We start from the raw sequence: 25505 nt of genomic DNA, 5'->3' as shown, positions 1-25505 counted from the left end.
TACCACCAATGGAATACACTATATAACTACTCCTCCTTTTCACACACAGTCTAATGACAAAGCTGAAAGGTTCATTTGAACGCTAAAAAGTTAGATGGAGAATATATTAAGATTTTTCTTTCCTCTTACTGCTCCTTGCCACATGGCAGGAAGTTGCTTGCAGATTTATTATGCAGTTGTCATCACCATACGCTATTGCATCTGATGTAGTCACTGCGGAAAAAATTAAAAAAAATGGCTCCGAGCACTATGGGACTTAACTGCTGTGGTCATCAGTCCCCTAGAACTTAGAACTACTTAAACCTAACTAACCTAAGGACATCACACACACCCATGCCCAAGGCAGGATTCCAGGATTCGAACCTGTGACCGCAGCAGCAGCGCGGCTCCGGACTGGAGCGCCTAGAACCCCACGGCCACTGCAGCCGGCAAAAAAATTCACTCCACCGACTTGGATAAAGTATCAGTCACAGGATGAAGTCTTCTAAGGAACAGTGCTGGGAGCACAGTGTCATAACAAAAGCTATAGGACGTTCTTCTAATGTCGTACAAGGTTCCATTGGGCTGCATCAGTATCACCAGAACTAGCTGTGGAGGTCTTATGAGTCTGTCAGTGATACTGTCACCAAAGTTTCACCCACAGATCCACCATGCTGCTAGGGTCCACAACAGTGGTCACCTCCACCTCTCTGCCAGCTGCAGCTGGCACCATACAGAGGAATGAACATTGCACCACTGCTGCTGTGGTCTCTCCAGTTTTAAGCCTGTGTTCCTGATCACTTGCAAGGTAGATGCCAAGGTGCAGACAGGGAGCTGCCATCACTGCAGTTCTGCCCCCTCTCTCCTCATCCATATCAGCATTCAGGCCTTCCTCTCCGCACTTATCACATGACACAGCATTACACGAAGACGGTGTGGACGTTTTGGGGGAAAAATGTACTGTGGTCCAAAGGGCAAGGTGCCAAGATAGGTTGGTACCTCACGATGGAATTAAACGCAGACAGTCGCTGCCAGATGCAATTTAGAATGAGAGACAGTAGTGTACACAACCTCCAGGAGAGTTTCCATCCACCACCACATCAGCTTGCTGACACATCTGAGCACAGGCTAGTTACAAATCATTGTAAAAGACTACAGCATTATTTCTCTACTGAGCCAGCAGTGTGACAATAGTATTAGACAGAGTGAATTGTACTCTGTGAGTAGACACTACTATCTTGTTCTATTTCAAGCGATACATTAATGTTCACTAAGAGAAATAAGTACTTATGACATTCCTGTGAACTTCGATTGTTACAAAGTTAATTATTTCATCTTATTCAAGTTGTAATAAAGTTATCTGATATTTTATAATTTGTAGTATTATCTTGGCTCCTCCAGGGGTAACGTTAAGAACAAATCAGTGTACTAATAAGTGTTATTTCATGTGGTACAACACTAAGGCTTTCGACTGCATAAACCATTCTCTGCTCTTACATAAACAAAAAATGTACAGAACAAATGGTAGTGCTTTGAAATGGTTCAAATAATATTTACTACATAGAAAGCAAAAGATAGTTTTAATGGCAGCTCCAGGAAATTGTTGCTCAAAATGCAAAATTATTCACAGGGAGGCCCACAAGGTTCCATTTTAATCCCATTTCTTTCTTTCTTTTATGTAACAGGTTACTCCTAAATAAATCATCACTCTCAGTTTTATTTGCAGGCGGCACATTTGTACACACTGAACGTGAGACCACACAACAAATTCCCCAAAGATATAGTTTAGGACATTGGTTTGATGTAAATGGCTTAAAATTAAGAATGAAAAAATAAGTAACATTGTTTAAACCTAAACAATAAAACAACAGTACTTTCAAACAACCCACAAAAATCAGAAACTTAGGGAAGCAGGTCCTGTCAAATTACTGGGGACATTTACAGAAAAAGTTTATCCTGGTATTCTCATATAAGCTACCAGGTAAACAAGCTAAACAGTCTTGCATTTGCAATGATAATATTTTCCCATGCAGTGACTTGGGCACTAGGACATTTGTTTAGCATGGCTATTTTGAATATATTGTATGATATGGACTAGTCTTTTGGGGGAATGCAAGTAATATAAATTGGATAATACTAATTCAGAAAACTACTTTTAGAAATATAAGTAACAAAAGCCTAAAGATACATGCTGACCTTTATTCAGGAATCTAAAGATCGTAACTATTCCAGGTATTTAAAATTGTGTATGTCTCCCCACTACTCCAGAATTAATTGTAGAAAACCATTTTCAACATATGTGTGATACACAAAACAAAGGGAAATTCATTTTACCATTTCATAGATACTCCCAGGCCCTTCGATAAATGGCTGTGAAAATTTATAAGAAGTTAAAAGAGAAAATCTCTCACAGTATCAAACTGTGTTTAATGAAGACAAAATTTCACACCTTTCTATTTCAAAAATATTATTATTCAGTAATGGAATTTTTAAATGATGATTCTTTGTAATGTGATAAAATACTGTTTAGCTTTCGTATTAAATTAATGAAATAAATTTCCAATGATTTTTGTAAATTAAGATTAATGTAAGTTTTTTAGCACATTGAATGTATCTCAGTTGCAGTATTTACACTGATGTGTCTCCTGTGCTTTAAATCAACGATTTATTTGTGTACATAACGAGACAATAAAATTCTGATTCTGATTATGATTCTGAAGAAGTAAAATTCCCTGGAGACATTATTAATGATTTTAAAACTGACTGACATTAACATAACATGAATTTAATCTGATTGTTATGACAGTATGTAATTACTTTTCAGCATATTTTACATTGCAAAGCAAACTATTACTAGTATGATAAATTTTATAAAAATGCTTAACTTAACATACCTTTTGTGTACATCATTTCTTATTGGTTTGTCCCAGAATGATCCTATATAAACTCTTGCTGTTTCTGGTGTGTGCATTATTCTGCCTAATGACCACATAAGAGCACCGTAAACTCTCATTAACTGCTGATGATCCACTGTATCAGCTTTATTAAGCACAATTCTAATTTTATCTGTGTGAATACGTAAAACTTCAATTGCCCTTTTAAATTCATCTGAGATATCAAGCTTATGTGCATCAAACAGAAGAATAATTTGGTCAACTCGTTCAGAAAACCATTCTAAGACACCTGTGAAGTCGTATCCTCGGTCAATATGATGCATTTCTCCAGACAAAATGCCTGGTGTATCAATAATTGATATTGACTTAAGAACTTCGTTATTCATTATTGAGCATTGAAATCTATTCAAAAAATTGTTTCCAAATTTTGATAATGGTCTAAATTGCTTTTCCGGATCCATCACCAATGCATTACCAGGAATGATTCCTTCTTTCTCACCATGCATTACAACAATAAATTTGTCAGTGGTTGGTTCAGGACCAATCCGCATCCCCGGATATTCGTCATTTAGAAGGTATCTTACAAACGAAGTTTTTCCTGTGGAATACTGACCAATAAGTAAAACTGATGGTTTTGCTTTAAAATCAGATTCATACAGTTTTGGCGAGTGGAATTCATGGAACAAATATGTTTGCTCAAGAGGAAGCAGCTTCTTAGTATAAATTCTTTGGAGTCCTTCCAAAACATTTTCAAATACTTCTTCACTGTCCTGGTCTCTGCTAGTCCTGAAAATAAACATTGAGTTGCATGAATCTTCTCTGAATACTATTTAAATGTGGATGACGATAAATAATTCCACATTTGCAGCATATTTTCATTTTATTAAAGTGACTTGTAAAAATTTATCGTAATTACTGTATGAGGTTTAATAAATGTTAATATCTCCAAATTAGCAGTATTGTTACTTTGTGAAAAAAGGTCTGAAATATTTAATTTACAGTTCACAGTAGAGACAAATGAACGGACTGTTTGCAACAGTGTGTGTATTCAGTAGAGGAAATAGCAGAGGGGAAAACAACCCCATAAAGATATAAATGAGACAAATAAGTGACAAATGAACTAATTACTTTAGATCAATATGCAAAGTATGCATGGTGGACTCATATTAGGGGTATTATAATAATGCTTTGTATCAGACAAAAACAACTGACTAGTTCCGCTAAATTAGTCCAGGATGACTCAAAATCTGTTCTTGCCTTTTTTATTGTTACTCAGACCTGGAAAGCTGTGAGGTTGTGTGCGAGTCACTGACATTTCAGCCCTGACGTTCCCATATACTTGTCCTAGCTCAATAGACAGAGCCATAACACATTCAAAGCATAAAATTAAAAATTGCATGGACCAAAAGTAACATTGAGAGACGTAGGAAAAGAGTTCAAATGACATAAATATTATTAAAACGATGAAAACTGAGAAAACCAGAGTTACACATGCAGCAACCATCGCTAACAAACTCCTCAACAATTTCATATATACTTTACAAAATTTCGTGTGGATCAGTGACAAAATAGGAACTCATAAACACCATTCAGAGACTAAAGTCAAAGAAGTCTGCAGGGGATGACGAAATGTCGAGTCATATATTAAAGCATGTAAGTGAGGAAATAGCTGAAGCATTGTTGGAAATGGCACACAGCTCATTCAATGCAGGATTATTTCCAAGAAAATTAAAAATAAACTAAATAATGTCAGTATACAATAAGGGTGAAAGGATGATTCATGTATTTACAGACTAGCATCTTTAATAACTGATTTCTCATAAATATCAGAGATGTTTTCTCACAGTGGATTGATTAAAATCCTAGAGAAATTCTGATTCTGGAACAACACATTTTAACAAAAGGAAACTGTGCAGAAATGGCTCTGTCCAATTTGGAATCTGTGGCATATGTGCACATGCAGCACAATGGAAAAAAGTGTATGTTGGCTACAGAAGTCACTATGTAAGAAAAGATACTGGATTCAAGTTGTAGCTCAGGGACTTGTACTTGATTCACTATTATCCAAACTCTTTAGAAACAGTTTCAAAGTCAGTGACAAGAAAAGATATGTACTGTATGCTGATGAGATGACATTAGTAAGCATACAAAAAAACCTGAAAACAATTGAAAGAAGCGCATCTATTCAATAAACAAGACATTGTGATTGCTTATACAGAATAACTTAATTGTAAATCTAGAAAAAAAGACAGCATTGTTCCCTAATAAAAGTAATGAAGGTCACAAGGACATATTTCTAGATGAAAATCCCTTACATTGTTTTTTCTTAAAATCTGGGTGAGTTAAATAAGTTTTTTACAACATATTGTAATGTTGTCGTCGTAACTGCCGTCTGCGTCACGTCTGCTGTGCAGCGAGATACGTGAATTTAAGTATTAACTGTATTTTTCTTACTTGTCACTTCTCCCGTGTCTTTTTGCTTTTAGGAAGCTTTAATTGTCGAGTGCTAGTAATAGTGTTCCACAGATTTTGTGTTTGTTTTGAATACAGTCAGAGAGAGTCCCATTAGTCTTCCACAGTCCCAGTAGTGTCAGTGTCGTCGTAAGTGCCGTCTGCTTCACGTCTGCTGTGCAGCGAGCTGCGTTAATTTAAGTATTAACTGTATTTTTCTTACTTGTCACTTCTTCTCCCGTGTGTTTTTGCTTTTAGGAAGCTTTAATTGTCGAGTGCTAGTAATAGTGTTCCATAGATTTCGTGTTTGTTTTGAATACAGTCAGAGAGAGTCCCTTTAGTCAACCATAGTGCCAGTAGTGCTAGTGTTTATTTTCAATACAGTCCAGAGACAGGTAGTGCTATTTTCATTGTTTTCTACAAGAAGTGTCTAGCAACCACAGTTTAGTCAACTAGCAGCGCCCTTTACTGAATTAGCAGTCTAGTTAAAATTTGATTAACTCTCTACAGTAAATTGATTTCTTAGGATGGATAGGATGTGTGACTGCTGTGTACGGACGCAGGAGGAGCTGGCCACTGTTCACGAACTGATGAACGTGTTGATGGACGCCGTAAGCCGTCGTCAGGCTGCTGCCTCGGAGTGTAGCAGTGGGGAGTCTGGTGCGTCGCATGGTACACCCCAGGTGTTACATGCTTCACCCACTGTCCCTGCTGTCGAGACATCTTCACGGGTACCGGGCTCCGTTGGGCCACCCTCCGTTGTTCGCGGAGCACGAGGCGGAGGGTCAATGTGGAAGCTGGCTGTGTGGCATCACCCGCTCTGCCTGTGAGTGGACATGTGGCTGCTCCTTCAGCAAGGTCCGAGCAGGCACGCGGGGGGAGGGGTTTATTAGTTATTGGGAGCTCCAACGTTAGGTGGGTGATGGAGCTCCTTAGGGAAATAGCGGAAAGGTCAGGGAAGAAGGCCAGTGTTCACTCTGTCTGCTTGCCGGGGGGTTTCATCCGAGATGTGGAGGAGGCCCTGCCGGCGAAGACAGAGAGCACTGGGTGCACCCGACTGCAAATTGTTGCTCGTGTCGTCACTAATGACTCCTGCCGTCTGGGTTCAGAGGTCATCCTTAGTTCGTACAGGTGGTTTGCGGAATTAGTGAAGGCAGGTAGCGTCGCTCGTGGGGTGGAATCTGAGCTAACTATTTATAGTATCGTTCCCAGAACCGATCGCGGTCCTCTGGTTTGGAGCCGAGTAGAAGGCTTAAACCAAAGGCTCAGACGATTCTGCGGAGATCTGGGGTGCAAATTTCTCGACCTCTGCTATCGGGTGGAGAAATGTAGGGTCCCCCTAAATAGGTCAGGCGTGCACTACACGCCAGAAGCGGCTACAAGGGTAGCAGAGTACGTGAGGAGTGCACATGTGGGTTTTTTAGGTTAGAGAATTCCCTCCCTAGGCCCGACAAGACGCCTCCTGAGACGCGGAAAGGTAGGAGTAGGCGAAATGCAACAGGGAATAACAATATTAATGTGCTAATAGTAAACTGCAGGAGCGTCTATAAAAAGGTGAACTGCTCTCATTAATAAACGGTCACAATGCCCACATAGTAGTAGGGACAGAAAGTTGGCTGAAACCAGACGTAAACAGTAATGAAATCCTAAACTCAGATTGGAATGTATACCGCAGAGACAGGCTGGACAGTGAAGGGGGAGGCGTGTTTATAGCGATAAGAAGTGCAATAGTATCGAAGGAAATTGACGGAGATCCGAAATGTGAAATAATTTGGGTGAAGGTCACGGTTAAAGCAGGCTCAGACATGGTAATTGGATGTCTCTATAGGCCCCCTGGCTCTGCAGCTGTTGTGGCTGAGCACCTGAAGGATAATTTGGAAAATATTTTGAGTAGATTTCCCCACCATGTTATAGTTCTGGGTGGAGATTTTAATTTGCCAGATATAGACTGGGAGACTCAAACGTTCATAACGGGTGGCAGGGACAAAGAATCCAGTGAAATTTTTTTAAGTGCTTTATCTGAAAACTACCTTGAGCAGTTAAACAGAGAACCGACTCGTGGCGATAACATATTAGACCTTCTGGTGACAAATAGACCCGAACTATTTGAAACAGTTGACGCAGAACAGGGAATCAGCGATCATAAAGCGATTACTGCATCGATGATTTCAGCTGTAAATAGAAATATTAAAAAAGGTAGGAAGATTTTTCTGTTTAGCAAAAGTGACAAAAAGCAGATTACAGAGTACCTGACGGCTCAACATAAAAGTTTTGTCTCAAGTACAGATAGTGTTGAGGATCAGTGGACAAAGTTCAAAACCATCGTACAATATGCGTTAGATGAGTATGTGCCAAGCAAGATCGTAAGAGATGGAAAAGAGCCACCGTGGTACAACAACCGAGTTAGAAAACTGCTGCGGAAGCAAAGGGAACTTCACAGCAAACATAAACATAGCCAAAGCCTTGCAGACAAACAAAAATTACACGAAGCGAAATGTAGTGTGAGGAGGGCTATGCGAGAGGCGTTCAATGAATTCGAAAGTAAAGTTCTATGTACTGACTTGGCAGAAGATCGTAAGAAATTTTGGTCTTATGTCAAAGCGGTAGGTGGATCAAAACAAAATGTCCAGACACTCTGTGACCAAAATGGTACTGAAACAGAGGATGACAGACTGAAGGCCGAAATACTAAATGTCTTTTTCCAAAGCTGTTTCACAGAGGAAGACTGCACTGTAGTTCCTTCTCTAGACTGTCGCACAGATGACAAAATGGTAGATATGGAAATAGACGACAGAGGGATAGAGAAATAATTAAAATCGCTCATAAGAGGTAAGGTCGCTGGACCTGATGGGATACCAGTTCGATTTTACACAGAGTATGTGAAGGAACTTGCCCCCCTTCTTGCAGCGGTGTACCGTAGGTCTCTAGAAGAGCGTAGCGTTCCAAAGGATTGGAAAAGGGCACAGGTCATCCCCGTTTTCAAGAAGGGACGTCGAACAGATGTGCAGAACTATAGACCTATATCTCTAACGTCGATCAGTTGTAGAATTTTGGAGTACATATTATGTTCGAGTATAATGACTTTTCTGGAGACTAGAAATCTACTCTGTAGGAATCAGCATGGGTTTCGAAAAAGACGGTCGTGTGAAACCCAGCTCGGGCTATTCGTCCACGAGACTCAGAGGGCCATAGACACGGGTTCACAGGTAGATGCCGTGTTTCTTGACTTCCGCAAGGTGTTCGATACAGTTCCCCACAGTCCTTTAATGAACAAAGTAAGAGCATATGGACTATCAGACCTATTTTGTGATTGGATTAAAGAGTTCCTAGATAACAGAACGCAGCATGTCATTCTCAATGGAGAGAAGTCTTCCGAAGTAAGAATGATTTCAGGTGTGCCGCAGGGGAGTGTCTTAGGACCGTTGCTATTCACAATATACATAAATGACCTTGTGGATGACATCGGAACTTCACTGAGGCTTTTTGCGGATGATACTGTGGTATATCGAGAGGTTGTAACAATGGAAAATTGTACTGAAATGCAGGAGGATCTGCAGCGAATTGACGCATGGTGCAGGGAATGGCAATTGAATCTCAATGTAGACAAGTGTAATGCGCTGCGAATGCATAGAAAGATAGATCCCTTATCATTTAGCTACAAAATAGCAGGTCAGCAACTGGAAGCAGTTAATTCCATAAATTATCTGGGAGTAAGCATTAGGAGTGATTTAAAATGGAATGATCATATAAAGTTGATCGTTGGTAAAGCAGATGCCAGATTGAGATTCATTGGAGGAATCCTAAGGAAATGCAATCCGAAAACAAAGGAAGTAGGTTACAGTACGCTTGTTTGCCCACTGCTTGAATACTGCTCAGCAATGTGGGATCCATACCAGATAGGGCTGATAGAAGAGATAGAGAAGATCCAACGGAGAGCAGCGCGCTTCGTTACAGGATCATTTAGTAATCGCGAAAGCGTTACGGAGATGATAGATAAACTCCAGTGGAAAACTCTGCAGGAGAGATGCTCAGTAGCTCGGTACAGGCTTTTGTTGAAGTTTCGAGAACATACCTTCACCGAAGAGTCAAGGAGTATATTGCTCCCTCCTACGTATATCTCGCGAAGAGACCATGAGGATAAAATCAGAGAGATTAGAGCCCACACAGAAGCATACCGACAATCCTTCTTTCCACGAACAATACGAGACTGGAATAGAAGGGAGAACCGATAGAGGTACTCAATGTACCATCCGCCACACCATCAGGTGGCTTGCGGAGTATGGATGTAGATGTAGATGTAGACGTTCTTATCTGCATTGTTCTATTATCATTTAGCTCTCACATCCTTTCTTGTTCCGTTAGATCTCATTTCCTTTCATGTTTCGACTGAACTTCAAAGAGACCATTTTATTCCATAGCTATGCACGTCAAGTCGCCATTATTCGGATGCAGTTTTAAACTGAAATTTTGTTTCAATGTGTGTAAAAATATTTTGCTATTTTGGTATCTATACTCTGCTTCAATTCTACATCAAAGTCACGAACACCCTAATCCATTATGGTTCGTACAATATTATCCTTGTTAGCCACAAACTGTACTCAGTTAGAAGGCTGAAAATTACAACACTGGTTGTAGTTACTTATAAGATTCATACAAAAAAGACCAAGTTTGATCGAAACATACATACTGAAAGGCAGTTGTGATCTTTTTGCCCTGACACACAGTTCTGCCGTACGAGTGGCTGGTTGGACTGGAAAATGCTTCAGGCTCAAACAATATACACTGCCAGAAATTGCCACTGTTGCCGTGAATGTTGTCAAATTGTTATAACAAAATGCATATCCTGAGACAGCTTTATGTTGACAACACTGCAGTAACTGCCTTTCCCCACGTGATGTATCACCTCTCTTCCAAATAAAGAGCCATTTTAGCAGATTACTCAGTATATATACACTGAAGTGCCAAAGAAACTGGTATAGGCATGAATATTCATATACGGAGATATATAAACAGGCAGAATACGGCGCTGCTTTCAGCAACGCCTACGTAGGACAACAAGTATCTGGGGCAGTTGTTAGATCGGTTACTGCTGTTACAGTGGCAAGTTATCAAGATTTAAGTGAGTTTGAACGTGGTGTTATAGTCAGCGCATGAGAGATGGAACACAGCATATCTGAGATAACGATGAAGTGGGGATTTTCCCTTATGACCATTTCACGAGCGTACGATGAATATCAGGAATTCGGTAAAACATCAAATCTCTGACATCGTGCGACCGGAAAAAGATCCTGCAAGAATGGGACCAACGACAACTAAAGAGAATCGTTCTATGTATCCTAAGTGCAACCCTTCCGCAAATTGCTGCAGATTTCAGTTCTGGGCCATCAACAAGTGTCAGCGTGTGAAACATTGAATGAAGCATCATCGATATGGGCTTTTGGAGCCAAAGGTCCACACATGTACCCTTGATGACTGCACGAGACAAAGCTTTACACCTTACCTGGGCCCGTCAACACCGTCATTGGATTGCTAATGACTGAAAACATGTTGCCTGGTCGGACAAGCCTCGTTTCAAATTGTATCGATCGGATGGATATGTACAGGTATGGAGACAGCTTCATGAATCCATGGACCCTGCATGTCAGCAGGGGACTTTTCAAGTTGTTGGAGGCTCTGTAATTGTGTGGGGTGTGTGCAGTTGAAGTTATATGGGACCCCTGATATGTCTAGATACGACTCTGACTGTTGACACATACTTAAGCATTGTGTCTGATCACCTGCAGCCATTCATGCCCATTGTGCATTGCGATGGACGTGGGAAATTCCAGCAGGACAATGCGACGCACCACACGTCCAGAATTGTTACAGAGTGGCTCCAGGACCACTCTTCTGAGTTTAAGCACATCCGTTGGCCACCAAACTCCCCAGACATGAACATTATTGATCATATCTGAGATGCTTTGCAACATGCTGTTCAGAAGAGATCTCCACCACCTCGTACTCTTATGGATTTATACACAGCCCTTCAGGATTCATGATGTCAGTTCCCTCCAGCACTTTTTCAGACATTAATCAAGTCCATGCCATGTCATGTTGCAGCATTTCTGCATACTCACCGGGGTCCTATACAATGTTAGTCAGGTGTACCAGTTTCTTTGGCTCTTCAGTGTATATTGGCAGTGAATGGGCATTGATTTAAATCACTGGGGAAAGTTTACAATTTGTGCAAGTCCAAGATTCGAACCCAGGTCTCCTGGTTGCTAAGCAGATGCTCTGACCACTGAGCCATCCAGACACAGTAGTCATCGGAACTGCATGGACAACCCTCGCACATCTCCTGCCAGACTCAAATTCTCAACTTAACGACGCACTACCAATGTAGTGTCCCTTGCCCACTATTCTCATTACGCAAAGCATTTCGCTTATTACTGTAAGAGTTTGAACCTGGTTTGCATCTACATTGAAGATATCATTGGCAGTCCAAAAGAATGGACACCACACATACATAATTAAGGAAAGTACAGCCAATGATCTCTTCATTGCAGATGCACGCCAGGCTCGAACTCTTATGGGAATCAGCAAAACGCCATGAGTAATAAGGATAATAAGCAAGGGGCACTACATTCATAGTGTGTGGATAAGTTGAGAATTTGGGGTAGCCCACATAGATGTGACAATCACTGTGTCCAGATGGCTCAGTGGTCAGAGCATGTGCCAAGTAGAAGACCAGGGATGAATCTTGGTCCAGGACAAATCTGCAACTTCCCCATTGATTCAAATCAATGCCCACTTGCAGCCATTGTCTGTAATACCTTTATGTCATACTCAGCATATAGTTTTTTTGCTGATGTATATCCTACAGATTCATGTGGCACATTATACACATTCAAAAAAAATCAGTGCTGTCTGTGTCTCTTCCACAGATTTAAAGACAATTTACAATTCTATTTTGTTCGGTAAAAGACATAACTTTTAGATACCATAATTAAACTGAAATGGCTATTTTTGTGGTTCTTGCTGAAGAGTACTGAGCTTAGTACCCTGCAGCAATTATGCATTATGCTTATTGTTCAGGCCATTCTTCGTTACAAAGAATTTCACATGATAGAATCATATACGTTGTAAAAAATCATGTACATTTTGTGGCATTTGTTTATTGATATTTTTGTATTTGGGTTAACAGCTGAAATGTTACATGTAAAACTGGGAAATGTATAACATTACTAAAGATTTCCGGTCATGTGAGAGATTCCATTCATTCTGAAGAAGTCGCTAAGATACACCTAATTAATCTTCAGAAGGTCTGCATCATGATTTTCTTGGTATCAATGATAATCAACACCTGAGAGTGAAGCACTGACTGTACATGATGGTTCTGATGACACATACTGTAAGAATTAATTTGATCTGACCTTGATTCTTGTATGTGGATGTGTACATATCATGGTCTGCACATAAAAAATAGAATAATGTATGATACTTGGTACCTCTGGGGTGGTACTGAAATAAAGTGTTGTTAATAAGGAGACTGTTTCTCTTCATACCTTTATCCTGTTTGAGGATAAACTTTTAACGTAAATATCCAGTTGAGAATTTCTGTATTAATTGGAGTATGTACATTCTGACAGTTTTAATGGCTCAGCTACTTCCCACAAGTAAAGCATCAGTACCCAGTGAAGTCCTCTATAAAAGTGCATTTTCAAGCATTGTAGTACAGAACTGGTAGTCATGTATATGTTGCTCTACGCACTGCATTTCAATCTTTACAACTGCATTTTTGCACAATTATTGCTCATTTGTGCCAAAAGTAATGCACTAACCAAGAAAGCAAGATATTTAATTGAAATTGTTTTAAACACTACAGTATTCTTTCTGATTTTATTTTTCTAGCTTTCCTTGTTTAATTTTCCAGAATTCGCTACGTTTGTAAGGAATATGAACATAAGGTACACACATCTGTAATACAACTAACAGACTGAAAGTAGAGGAAAGTGTTGTATCTTGGAATGCACTTCTAACTTTCACCTCTAGGCAGCCCTGTAATAGAAGTTTAATATATCTTCTTATTCCATAATGAAATGATAGCATCCACATTTTGTATGCTGCAGTCTTTTTCTGAAATTACAAAAATTATCCAGAAAAGTAAGATTTTTCCAAATGTGAAAAAATGTTCCAAGGTATAAGTTGGTCATATGCTGTGGAATAAGTATTCTGTTGAAATTTAAAGGTAGGACAATTGAGGAAATCTTGCCAATACCGTATTTAATTGTCTATATGTTACATTATAACTCTAATAAATACCAATAGTCAATAAATAACATCAAATTAGGTGGAAGTATTAGCAAAATCTATTTACAAGTTTAATACATTGTAAATAGAAGCTGTTGTAAACTAACTCAAATTTTCATTTTGAATGCAGTTGAAAGGTTTAAGAACACAAAGAAAGTCAACTCATTTGCAAATATCACATGCTCCATGGTAGAACTTCTGTAGCTGAAGAATTAATGATATTGTCCAAATAGCTTTATATACACTATTAATAGATGAGTACACAGCATTGCCAGAGTATGGATATGTTGCTATCTTGTATTAGTCCATCTTCTCCTTCTATTTCTCTCTCTCCATGACCTCCTTCGCCCCTCTCTATCCACCTCCTGCACTACATCTCTCTGTCCACCTTCTCCACTTCATTCTCTCTCCATTTCCTCCTGTTCTCCTTCTCCTCTCTGTCCATCTCTTCCTCTCACCTGCCTTGTCTGGATTCTCTGCTTTTCTTCCTTTGTTATCTCCTCCTCTCTTCACTCTCTGTCTATCTTCTCCTCTTCTCTTTCTCTGTCGATTTCCTCCTCCCCCTCTAATTGTTCACCTTCTCCTCCTCCTCTCTCTGTGTGTCACTTCTTCCTCTCATCTCTTTCCATCTCCTCCTCTTTTCTTTCTCTGTCTATATCCTCCTCTCCCATCTCTTTGTCCTTTTCCCCCTCCCACTCTCTTTGTCCATATTCTCCTCCCACCTATCCGTGCCAATACGATCTTTCCTGTCTCTGTCTGTCCAACTTCTCCTCCCCTGCTCCCTCTATGTTACCACTTTCAATGCAATAGGAGGCTTGTGGTTCTTACCCCAACAGAATTTCTTTCCAAATCGTAAATTGTATGTGTACCAAATTTGGGTGAAATCATTCCAGATGTTTAGGACGACCTTTTTACCTGGGGTTTTACCCAAGTACATATTACATATATATTAAAATTTTTTCACATGTATTTGCACACATATTTCACCTGTATCTCTACAAAATTTCACCATGCAGTTTGATTTTCAATGTTTATGATGATGTAACTCCTGAAATATGTATCAGCCAGCTCTAGCATGATTTTCTAGGTTACTGAAGTCATCAATTAACCGTCAATGACGTCATTGATGACATCATCGATGAATAGTTGGATTCCCTCCCCCCCTCCCCCTACCACCACCACCATTGAGAAAGGTCAATTGCCCAATATGTAAAACAGAGGGGTTACAAGTTTTGTCGAAAAATTCAAAAAAAATAGCCCAACTATGCTAGTGTGGAAGTAGAGCTGCTGTTCCAAATATGAAATGGTGCGAAATTCAAGCTGGTGCATTGTCATACTGGCTGACTTGGAGTACTGGAAGATGCTCTATGACGCCACAATTCAAGACCGAGACGCCAGAATACAAGATGACAATGAAAAATAGCTGAACTGAATAAAATAAGGCCTACAGAATATTGCTAACTTGGAATACTGGAACAGGCTCTATGATGACTTGCAATACTGGCGCAGTCTTGCATTGACATAGGAATAAGAGACTGTGGACCTGGATGAAATATGGCTGACATAAGATGGGCGACCTGGATAAAATATGGCTGACATGGAAGTTTGATACAGACTTAATCTGACATCACAAGCCAAGCAAGATTTTGAATACTGGCAGAGTCTTGCTATTACACACATCAAAAAAAGTTTTGCATCACCCCGGGTCCCAGAACTCCTGAAGATAGATGTTGACTGAGGATATTGCATCACAGACACAGTTCCTTTGATTATTCAGAGATGTCAATAAACCCGTCCAAAGATGTAAACAACCATGCACGAGCAGCGCCTATTAGACAGAGAGGGTCCGACAGCCGATCAGTTCCAGTCATTCCACCGCAAAGGAGGTACACGGCTTGTGGTGTCTGTAATTCAGCCACGCCTAGACGGTCAATACCGCGGTTCGATCGCGTCCGCATTGTTACATTGTGCCAGGAAGGGCTCTCAACAGGGGAAGGGTCCAGGCGTGTCGGAGTGCACCAAAGCGATGTTGTTCGGACATGGAGGAGATACAGAGAGACAGGAAGATCTTAGAAGTTCGTCATGAGCCAAAAATGAGTTTAAAATTCTAGTACTGTCGTGCATGATGTAACAGATATTAGACTGATTGGAACATATTTTTTTCTAGCTGATGACAAAATACTTACAGGAAATGTAGCTTAGGCTATACTGTTGCAGGATTTTCACAACAAGTACGGATACTTTAGTGATGTGAAAACGCGTGTGTGCCCCAATTTCTTGGTATGTATAAAAGAGACAAATCTTCATTTTGCTTGAGAATTTCGAGGTGTATGGTCAACAACTTCACTTTCTCAGACTTGGGAAAGTAGAGTTTTTAAACTCGGGGAGTCTATGTCCAGGTAGGGTCGGTTAGAACTACTTATACATGCAAGCCACAGCTGTTTGTTTTTCAATGCACTGTGGTCAGCAGCAGTGGTGGCCACGAGGAGGCAGCGACTGGAAGTAACAGATCAGCTCAGCCTGACATGGGTGTTTAGATACAACAAATGCGACGAATTGTCTGCACTTCGCTGCAGCAGCAGGGGCTAGCAATGGCAATAGAAGAGAAGCGTTCAGTATGGCGGGTGTGTGGATGCTGCAGGTTTGACGTGCGGCTGCTGGCATAGCCGATATGTATGCAGGTGTTTCCTCACTGGCGCTCGCAGGATGGTATGATGTCCTTACCGGCGGCAGATGGGGCGACATTGACTCCTAGCAGTCAGCGGACGGCGAGCTCTTCGCAATCGCAAGTTTATGTGATCGGTTGGATTTTTACACATGATCTGTTTAGTGGTAACATGGTGCTGGAGGGGGGTGTTTGTGCTCTCAAACGGCGGTGCATACAACACCTTGGATATATTTAGCACTACGTTCTATTTGTGGGCGATATTTCATTACTTCATTTATATAAAGTTTGCGTGTGATACTCAAATGTTGAAATTATGTGATTTTTTAATCTTATGGGACTTAACTGCGAAGGTCATCAGTCCCTAAGCTTACACACTACTTATCCTAAATTATCCTAAGGACAAACACACGCACCCATTCCCGAGGGAGGACTCGAACCTTCTCCGGGACCAGCCGCACATTCTGCTGTATCGCAGAAAGAACACCCAGCTTCTCATAGCCCTATTACATCACCTCATTCAAACACAGAGAAGAGTTGATAGTGGCGTCTATTTCACCTCAAAGGCATTCTTGACTAACATCAACTCACCACCGCCAGTATGAAAGCTTATTGCCCTCAAATATTACAGGTTGCATTTAAAGCAAACCTGACTTCAATCTGCATAGAGGTGCTAAATTTCAATGGGCATCATCTTTCAGATGTAGAAACACATCTACCAACTTTCCTTTATGTGGCGCAGCTCCTTCTTGGTGTAGTGATTTCTTTTTCCTTCAGTGTATGTACAAAGTTGTTATAGTCAATGCGCCTTTCAGACAATCAGATAGTATGAGTCACAGACATTGGGAAGCTATGTGGAAAATATCTATGTTATTCACATTTGATTCCATTGTTCCTCTTGATGCTTGGGTATTTCTTAGACACAAATATTGCAACTTGTAAAAAAATATCAATTTATTACAGTTTTGTAGTTTCACCTCACATGTTATATATCAATGCTTTGACATATCGACCATACTCATCATGCATGCTGAAATTAAAAAAAAACAGTCAGTCTTCTTCTTCGTTCACTATGTGACAGTATTTTGCAAGTAATTGTTTCTGGATAGTATGAATTCAACACATATTGCATCGCAACCTCTGCTAAAAGAAGTATATCATCTTACATAGCTCACAATACATGCACTTATATAGCTACCTAACATCGTCTTCATGAGCTTTACATTTTGATATACACACCAACTCGCCATTTCCTTAGTCTGTTCACTACAGCACATGCTGCGTCTGGGAAACCATGAAGGTTCACAACTCTTTGATGCTTTAGAAATATGTGCCAGTTTGCTGCACAGTTTCTTCCACTCATTTTGAATGAGAGTCACCTTCATGCCTGATGAAACCTTCTCAGTTTCCACTATACCTTCTAGGTGATTATCAAGTGCTGTCCCAACGTTAACACACACAGATAGACCTGTTGGTGGTTAAATGATACATACTGACAAACAGTAACACCGCTTTGACAGCTCAATACCAACTACATTGATGGACTGCTGGGTTTATGCATATATCCCAAAAAAACTTGCTATCTACCAGTCATGACAGTCCACATCTGTTTGTGTTATGTGGCTGATTTTTTTAAGCAACTGCATCATGTGGTTGCTGCTAGCATTATATAGGTTGGTATACTCCATTTGAGTGTAGCCATATGTGGAAGTGAAACATGGACAGTAAATAGTTTGGACAAGAAGAGAATAGAAGCTTTCGAAATGTGGTGCTACAGAAGAATGCTGAAGATTAGATGGGTAGATCACATAACTAATGAGGAGTTATTGAATAGAATTGGGGAGAACAGGAGTTTGTGGCACAGGTTGACTAGAAGAAGGGATCGGTTGGTAGAACATGTTCTGAGGCATCAAGAGAGCACCAATTTAGTATTGGAGGGCAGCATGGAGGGCAAAAACAGTAGACGGAGACCAAGAGCTGAATACACGAAGCAGCTTCAGAAGGATGTAGGCTGCAGTACGTACTGGAAGATGAAGCAGCTTGCACAGGATACAGTAGCAGGGAGAGCTGCATCAAACCAGTCCCAGGACTGAAGACCACAACAACAACAACTCCATTCGAATATGTAAAAAAACAGTTTTGGGGAGGAAGATGTATCTCTCTCAGGAACATAAGGCTATATTGGAACATGTATTTAGGGTTACAATCATTTTTTACTCGATCAATATGTGACAGTGAGATAGAAGGGAAGCAATAACACTGGTGGGGTTTACCCTCCACCATGCACTGTACAGAGGCTTCTGGTGTATTTGTTTCGATGTAGGATAAATTGAGCTGTAGGCTGCTGCAATGCACCCTAGGGACAAGTCTTAGACCACTTGCCCCTGGTTTTATCGTATTTTGAAATATGAACAAAAACATATTAAGTAACATAAAGATGAAGGTTTAATTAATTCGTTTGTTTTCAGAGCACTGCTAGTGCTTGTAGTGTCATATTTAATTTAATATTTATGACATGTACAAAATTTCTGTTAGATTTATCATTATCACATATTTTATGTTTGTTAGCTTTTATATCAATCGGGTAAGCAATAGTTCAGGATGGATATATAGGTAGATTGTACTATTACCTATATATCACAGCACTAATCCATTCAACTGTCTACATCCACTACCAGTGCTATGACACATATTTGAAATTTTTACCACTTGTATTGTTTGATAGAGACGCAGATACCGCCTGATTTTCGCTTTTTCCTCTTTTTTTTCTCTCAAAAACACGCTTTATGCATCTGAAATACTTCTTTTTCACAATCATTCTTGGGCTATATATCAAATATGCAACAGATACATAGTTGAATGTACAGAACACACATCTTTCTCTAAATTATATTAATAATGCATATGAGCATGCAAATCTAATATTACTCATAGTTCGTTATTACACACTCACAGAATGGACCTACTTACAATTTGGTGAGCTAAACTTCATTTTCCTTTTTGTTACATACTTTTTATAGCCATTCCTTTACACCTTCCTCCCATAATGGCAGTAGTAGGAAAGGTTGGCAGGAGCATAATTTGTTAGTGTGGGATGCATATATTGAGGGACAAGAATACATTCACAGACTAACCTATTGTTCACTTTTGATCGACAGGTCCTTAACCTATTCTTCTGCTAAGTGGTTTATGACCCCCTGGAGATAATCTGTCCTTTCAAGAAACCCCCCACCCCTCCCTCACCTCCTCCCTCACCACTCTGGGAACTCCCCTAGCTGATACAAGTATGCTTCCAGGCCTGAGTTATTTGAATAGCCTCCTCCCACTCTAACAATCTGATTCACTAATTAATTGAATAGATCAATTAATTAACCCCTCCCCCTGGGAAACCCCCACACCTCCCCCTCCCCTGCCCACCCCAGAAACAGGTGGGAAAAAGACTCAGTTGATTGGCCATTCTGTGGGAAATCGATTTCAGTGTATGGAATATTGCTTAAAAAATGATTGTTAGACAAAGCAATGTGTAGAATATTGTTTATTTAAACAATTTATAGGATAGAAGGTGGTGTATGGAACATAGTTTATTTATTAAGAATTTGGTAGGAAATCCATTTCTGTGTATGGAGTGTTGTTTAAACAATTTCTGGTAGGCAAGACAATGTGTGGAATGTTGTTTATTTAAACAATTTATGGGATGCAGGGCAGTGTTTTGCATATAGTTTATTTATCCAGATAAGGGATTTGTCGAGAAATTGACTGTAGTGTATGGAATACTGGTTATTTTTACAATTTCTACGTGAGAAGGCAGTGTGGACTATTTAAAGAATTGCAGCGCTTTTTTACTTTGATCATGCATGAAAACGTTGAATGAGCTTAGTTTATATTTGCTGCCACAGTCAGAAATGTTAAGGCCTGTTTTTCCTTACTTTTCGAAGCACACTGATGTCTAAGTGTACACATAAAATCAGTGCAATGACCTATCTAAAAGTTCACTACATATTTCGGAACCCATTTCCTACAAATATTGGTCTGGAGAGGCTCTAAAGACACAGCATCTTACCACCTGTCAGAACCAGGGGCAGCTGGTCTGCTTGGACTTCTCTCTGAACACTTGCACACAGGAGACTTCATGCGACTCTCTGACGTCAAGGAACTTACTGTAGATACATTGCTCGACCACCGTCTTGGTTAACCAGTCTGTAGACACTCCTATGCCGCCCCCTCCCTCCCACCCCACAAAGGATGTCTTGTGACTCGCTGACATCAAGGAACGTCGTGTGAATGGAGATTTCTTATAGATCCTTACTCACTTTACCAACAAATTTGGGAAATACGGAAGCGTCCGATCTAACCCGTCGGCTTTGACCCATGACGTCACAAATATAGCGGAAACGACAATTCCAGTATGGCGGATATAGAAACGTTGCATACGTATCACAAAGACGAAAACACATAGAAAAAGAACACACACAAAGGTTTCACAAGAACAATCTGCTAACATTGATAGCAAACAAAGATAATAATAAACAAGTGGTACTCAAGGCCAGGCAGGGGGGGGGGCTGCGCCCCCCCCCCCCTGACCCCCCCAGCCCACCCCGCCAAAAAAAACTCCCAACCTAACCTCGTATTCAGGGCTACGCTACAGATCAATGTGTAGGTCAATCAAAAGATAAAAAAAAGAAACAAATAAAAAAAAAATAAAACAACAATATTGATTCATTAGACATTACGAGTAGCGACAAAACATATAGACCATAAAGATTGAAATGACGTCACACACCACAACACCCTTACGTCATGGGTCAAAGCCGACGCGTGAGATCGGATGTTTCTGTTGACCCCAAATTTGCTGCACTGGTGTAGTAGCAGTACCCAACACTTTCTGCAGACACACAGGTCACAAGAATGTCAGCAGCAAACTATTTTGTACAGATCGAGAAACATAAAGCAGTCATATTGCACTGCAAAACAGTCTACAGATCATGAATGGGATGAAGTGTGGTATAGTAGCGACAGTTTGGCACAGCCATGAAGGTCAATACCGCCCAATGGCCTAATTACAGATCAAGTTACTAAATACCACCGACTATGAACCAGATATTGGCCTCCTTTCGATCTCATGGCTTCCAAACAATGGCGTCCTGTCATCCATCACAATATCACGGATTTTTTCAATGATTTCTGGAGTTGTAACCTCCACAGCGCTTCCAGAACGTTCAGCATCACTTGTGCCCATATGGCCACACCAAAAATTTGGAAACCACTTATAACCTGTTCTAATCGAAGGTGCAGAGTCACCATAATGTTTATCAAGCTTCTCTTTAGTCTCCAGAGGCGTTTTGCCTTTCACAAAGTACTGTTTAATCACCACACGAAATTCTTTTCGTCCATTTTTTGACAATCACTCGACTTCCTTGATTCACACGAATGCCAAACACAAAGAAATAAACCAATATGGCTGAAACGTGCTGTTAGTTATTTCCAGAGATGCTACTAACTAAATATGACTTCGATATGCGCCAGTGGTGCCATCTTTCAGACTTTGAGCGGACTTTTCAAACGCCTCTCATATGATAGTTAGTTGCAAAAGTGCTTCTACACTATTTTCATTAGGTAACCTACCTACAATATGATACATTCACTATCTCAATTGCCACCTAGAACTCAATGTCCAATGAACATCGATGTAACTAGATGGGTCTTTCAGACCAAGCAGCCACTTCAATGATGTATGATCAGTCAAAAATGTAAGTCCTCTACCACACAAGTAACCTTGGAAATATGTAATATTACGTATGACCACTAAAATTTCCTTTTCAGTTGTTGAGTAGTTACATTTTGCCATATTTAACTGCCTCAAAGCATACGCTACCAGATACTCCTGTCCATCAATCACCTAACCCAAATACAGCTGACTGCCTAGTTAGAAGAGTCACTATATAGGATAAACTCTTTCTTAAAATATGGGAAAACCAATACGTGACCTGAAATCAACGCTTCCTTCAATTTCTTGAATGCTACCTGACACTCCTATGTCCAGTGAAACTTAACATACTTTTTGAGTAATCTGTTCAAAAGTTTGGTTTTTTTTTTTTTTTTTTTTTTTTTTTGCGAAATCCTCAGAGGACATACGCTGGCTGTGCACTAGCTCCCCGTATTATTGACGCTTCCGTAGTCCTATGGCCGCTATACGATAGCCTCACTGGAACTTTGTCAGTCAGTCAGTCAGTGGGCAGCTATTGAACTGATCTTCATCACCAATATTGGGTCATGGTTCTCTCAAATTCAAAGGCCCATCATTCTCTCCAGTTCAAGACTCAGAATGGCAGCATGACTAAATGGTTTGAACCTCTACACTTGATTATTTATACCTTTATAGCAACGCTTCTGACGTATTCCTAATGGGGGGGCGGGGGTGGAGAGGGTGAGTAAATCTCCTTCCTACTACTTGTCTTGTCAGCTTTTCCAAGCTCGCTCTGCCCGAAGCATGGGTTGCTAGACACAGTTAAATTTGCAGTATGTGAGTTTCTCGATAGCAAGGAAGTACCCGAGTTACAAAGTATTACTTCATACTTTGTCACACCATGTTAGCTGTTCCATGCACTTCCATCTGCCTGGAGTGTTTTGCTGAAACTTCAGCAATACTATCCAGTGACCTATGTGATTAGCACATCAGCCAGGTTGGCATCTACTGCCTGGCTGTGGTAGGAGTAAAACTTTAAAAAGTTCACAATTCATGTACTGAATTTTTCTGACATGCAGCTATATGCCTGAACAGGTTCATATCATTTTACCTCCAAATGGGACGCAAGCAGGAGACTGGAATCGAAAAACATGGTGTAATTTTAGCTCTGCATCAAGAAGGCTATTTTAGTAGGACAATAGCAACAAAAGTTGGCATAGCCTAATCTTCAGTGGAGTATGAATTGCAGCAGTTCAAGCAAACTGATGCCAGTGCTACGATTTTGCTGTCTGCAAGATCCCAAGAAATATCATACAGGTAAGTTACATTCATATACAGAGTAAACATCAGAAGACTCATACTGCACCTGAAACCCGCAAGGAAGTGAATAGTACACAAGCCGCTCAAATCTCAATCTCAACACTGTAGCACTGTCTGCTTGAACAAGGTTTAAAGGGGACCATGGTAGCCAGACAACCTTTATCATAAGAACAAACTAAGGTGAAAATTTCAATTGCCACAACTATGTAAAAGTTGAAGCATGCAGCAAAGGTCGAAGGTGCTGTTCACAGACTACTCTACGTTTAAAATATTTGGAATCCATTGTAGAAAAATGTTTGTTTATAAAGTTCATGGATAACATAGGAAGAGTCAGTGGGTGATACCCAAGGTAAAGCATGGTGGAGGATCAGTCATGGAGTAAGGCTTCTTTGCAGGAGATAATGTCGGTGATCCACTAAGATTTAATGCAACATTTAAAATGGAAGGATATCGCAGGGTACTGATCAAAAATACAGTTCCACTGACCAGAGACGTATTGATCGTAAGTCTGTTCTGCAGCAGGACAGTGATCTTGAACATGATTCTAAATTGTACAGAGGTTATGTCAATAGAAAAGAAAAATATGAGGAACTAAAAAACTTGATTCAGCTGAGTCAGACCCCTGACTTAAATCCCACTGAACGCTTATGGGATCATCAGAAAACTGAGGTCATTTGATGTTGAAGAATTGTGAAATAATTTACAGACGTTTTAGACTGACACATCTGCACAAACACTACAAAATCTTATCTCCAGAATGTAAGGAGTTTGTGCTACTGTCCTAAGGGAAAGGGTAGGTGCTTTGAAGAGTCTAATATCTAAACCATACTGCATTGTACTCAATCAGAAAGAGAGATAAGATCTGTTTTGTTGGCCTACTTAGTATGTATGATGGTAATCATCTTGTGGTGTTGCAGTTCTTATTTCCATGCTTGCTAAGAAACTTATATGAGGAATTCCGCCTTATGCAAGACACCTTTGGAGTTTTGTTTTACCAAGACATGTTTCAGCACTTTCTGTGCTATCTACAGTGGGTTACTTTATTTCCTTTCTGTAAAATTGTTATTACATATTAATGTTTAGGGAAAACATTTGGTACAAAATATTTCCACTTATGAATGAAGTTATTGTTGTCAAATATTATACATGGTTTGTTTACAGTTCACAGTTGAGACGTGTTACTAGGCTGATGCAGTGTATGTTGTGTATTACAATATGTCTAATGTTCTGGTTTTATAGCTTACTTTGGAAGAAGGATGTATATATGCATTAGTTTACATACTTTACATGAAGCTGTTGAAAGTTTATGTTGGTAGCTGTCAGTTCGCTGCACAATCTACAACTTGTAATTTGGAAACAGCAAACCGTAATTTTTATTTATTACACATTTCCGAGCGAAAATGAGTACAGGTATGTATCGCGTTATTTTGCGTGTTGCTTACTGCTTTGATACAGTGGTGTTTGACCGCTTTGTTTGTGGTATGGTAACACACTGATTTCTGCCACTTTTGTCATTTCACAGGCATTTTCTGGAATTTTTGGAACCTGTACAGTGTTTTCGCCGCCATGATGTGTTGTTGTAGCTGTGTAATATTCATTTATTTCCTGTACATTTGTCTATGTAAAGTGAGCAGAATTCAAGTGTTGTTGGCGTTTATGGATGGTGTGTGTGTGTGTGTGTGTGTGTGTGTGTGTGTGTGTGTGTGTGGTGGGTGGGTGGGTGGGTGTGTGTGTGTGTGTGTGTGTGTGGGTGGGTGGGTGGGTGGGTGGGTGGGTGGGTGGGTGGGTGTCAGGGGGAGGGAGAGAGGGGGAGAGAGAGAGAGAGAGGGAAGGGGGAGGTTGTTTGGAAACGCATCTACAGTGAATGTTGTGCGACATGGGGGAGAGGAAAATTTAGTTAGTTCTGTGGACTGATCATGTGAAGCTTTGGTATGGGTGTTATTTATATAGTTCTTTAATTGTGGCAAGGAGGGCTTGATCGCAAAGTGATGTGTATTCATTTAGTACTCTCTTTGCTTGGGCTATTAATTTTTGCATGTGATTGTTTTCTTCTACTGTTAATTTTTGGTATAGGCTGTTACTAGTTTTATGAATCATTAAGTCAGTTTCAGTGTTTCTTGGGCGGTGATTCTGTGCTATCAGGTGATCTGTGAATGATGATTATTTCTACGACAAACCAGGTATTTTCTTCATGTGCTTCAACCAGTTCCAGAACACAACCATC

The 25505-nt window shown here is 40.2% G+C and overlaps 1 protein-coding gene across 2 annotated transcripts in view; it reads right to left on the bottom strand.

The window, feature by feature from the left end:
* LOC126184317 (EH domain-containing protein 1-like) overlaps positions 1–25505 on the bottom strand; it is a 187004-nt gene that overhangs the window by 140658 nt on the left and 20841 nt on the right. For both annotated transcript variants that reach the window (XM_049926691.1, XM_049926692.1), the window contains exon 2: positions 2874–3659. In XM_049926691.1, coding sequence (XP_049782648.1) covers positions 2874–3659 — 786 coding nt within the window. The remainder of the gene's footprint in view (positions 1–2873; positions 3660–25505) is intronic.

Source organism: Schistocerca cancellata, chromosome 4 (assembly GCF_023864275.1).
Source record: "Schistocerca cancellata isolate TAMUIC-IGC-003103 chromosome 4, iqSchCanc2.1, whole genome shotgun sequence".
Lineage (NCBI taxonomy): Eukaryota > Metazoa > Arthropoda > Insecta > Orthoptera > Acrididae > Schistocerca > Schistocerca cancellata.
This window is presented reverse-complemented; position numbering and strand designations above follow the sequence as displayed.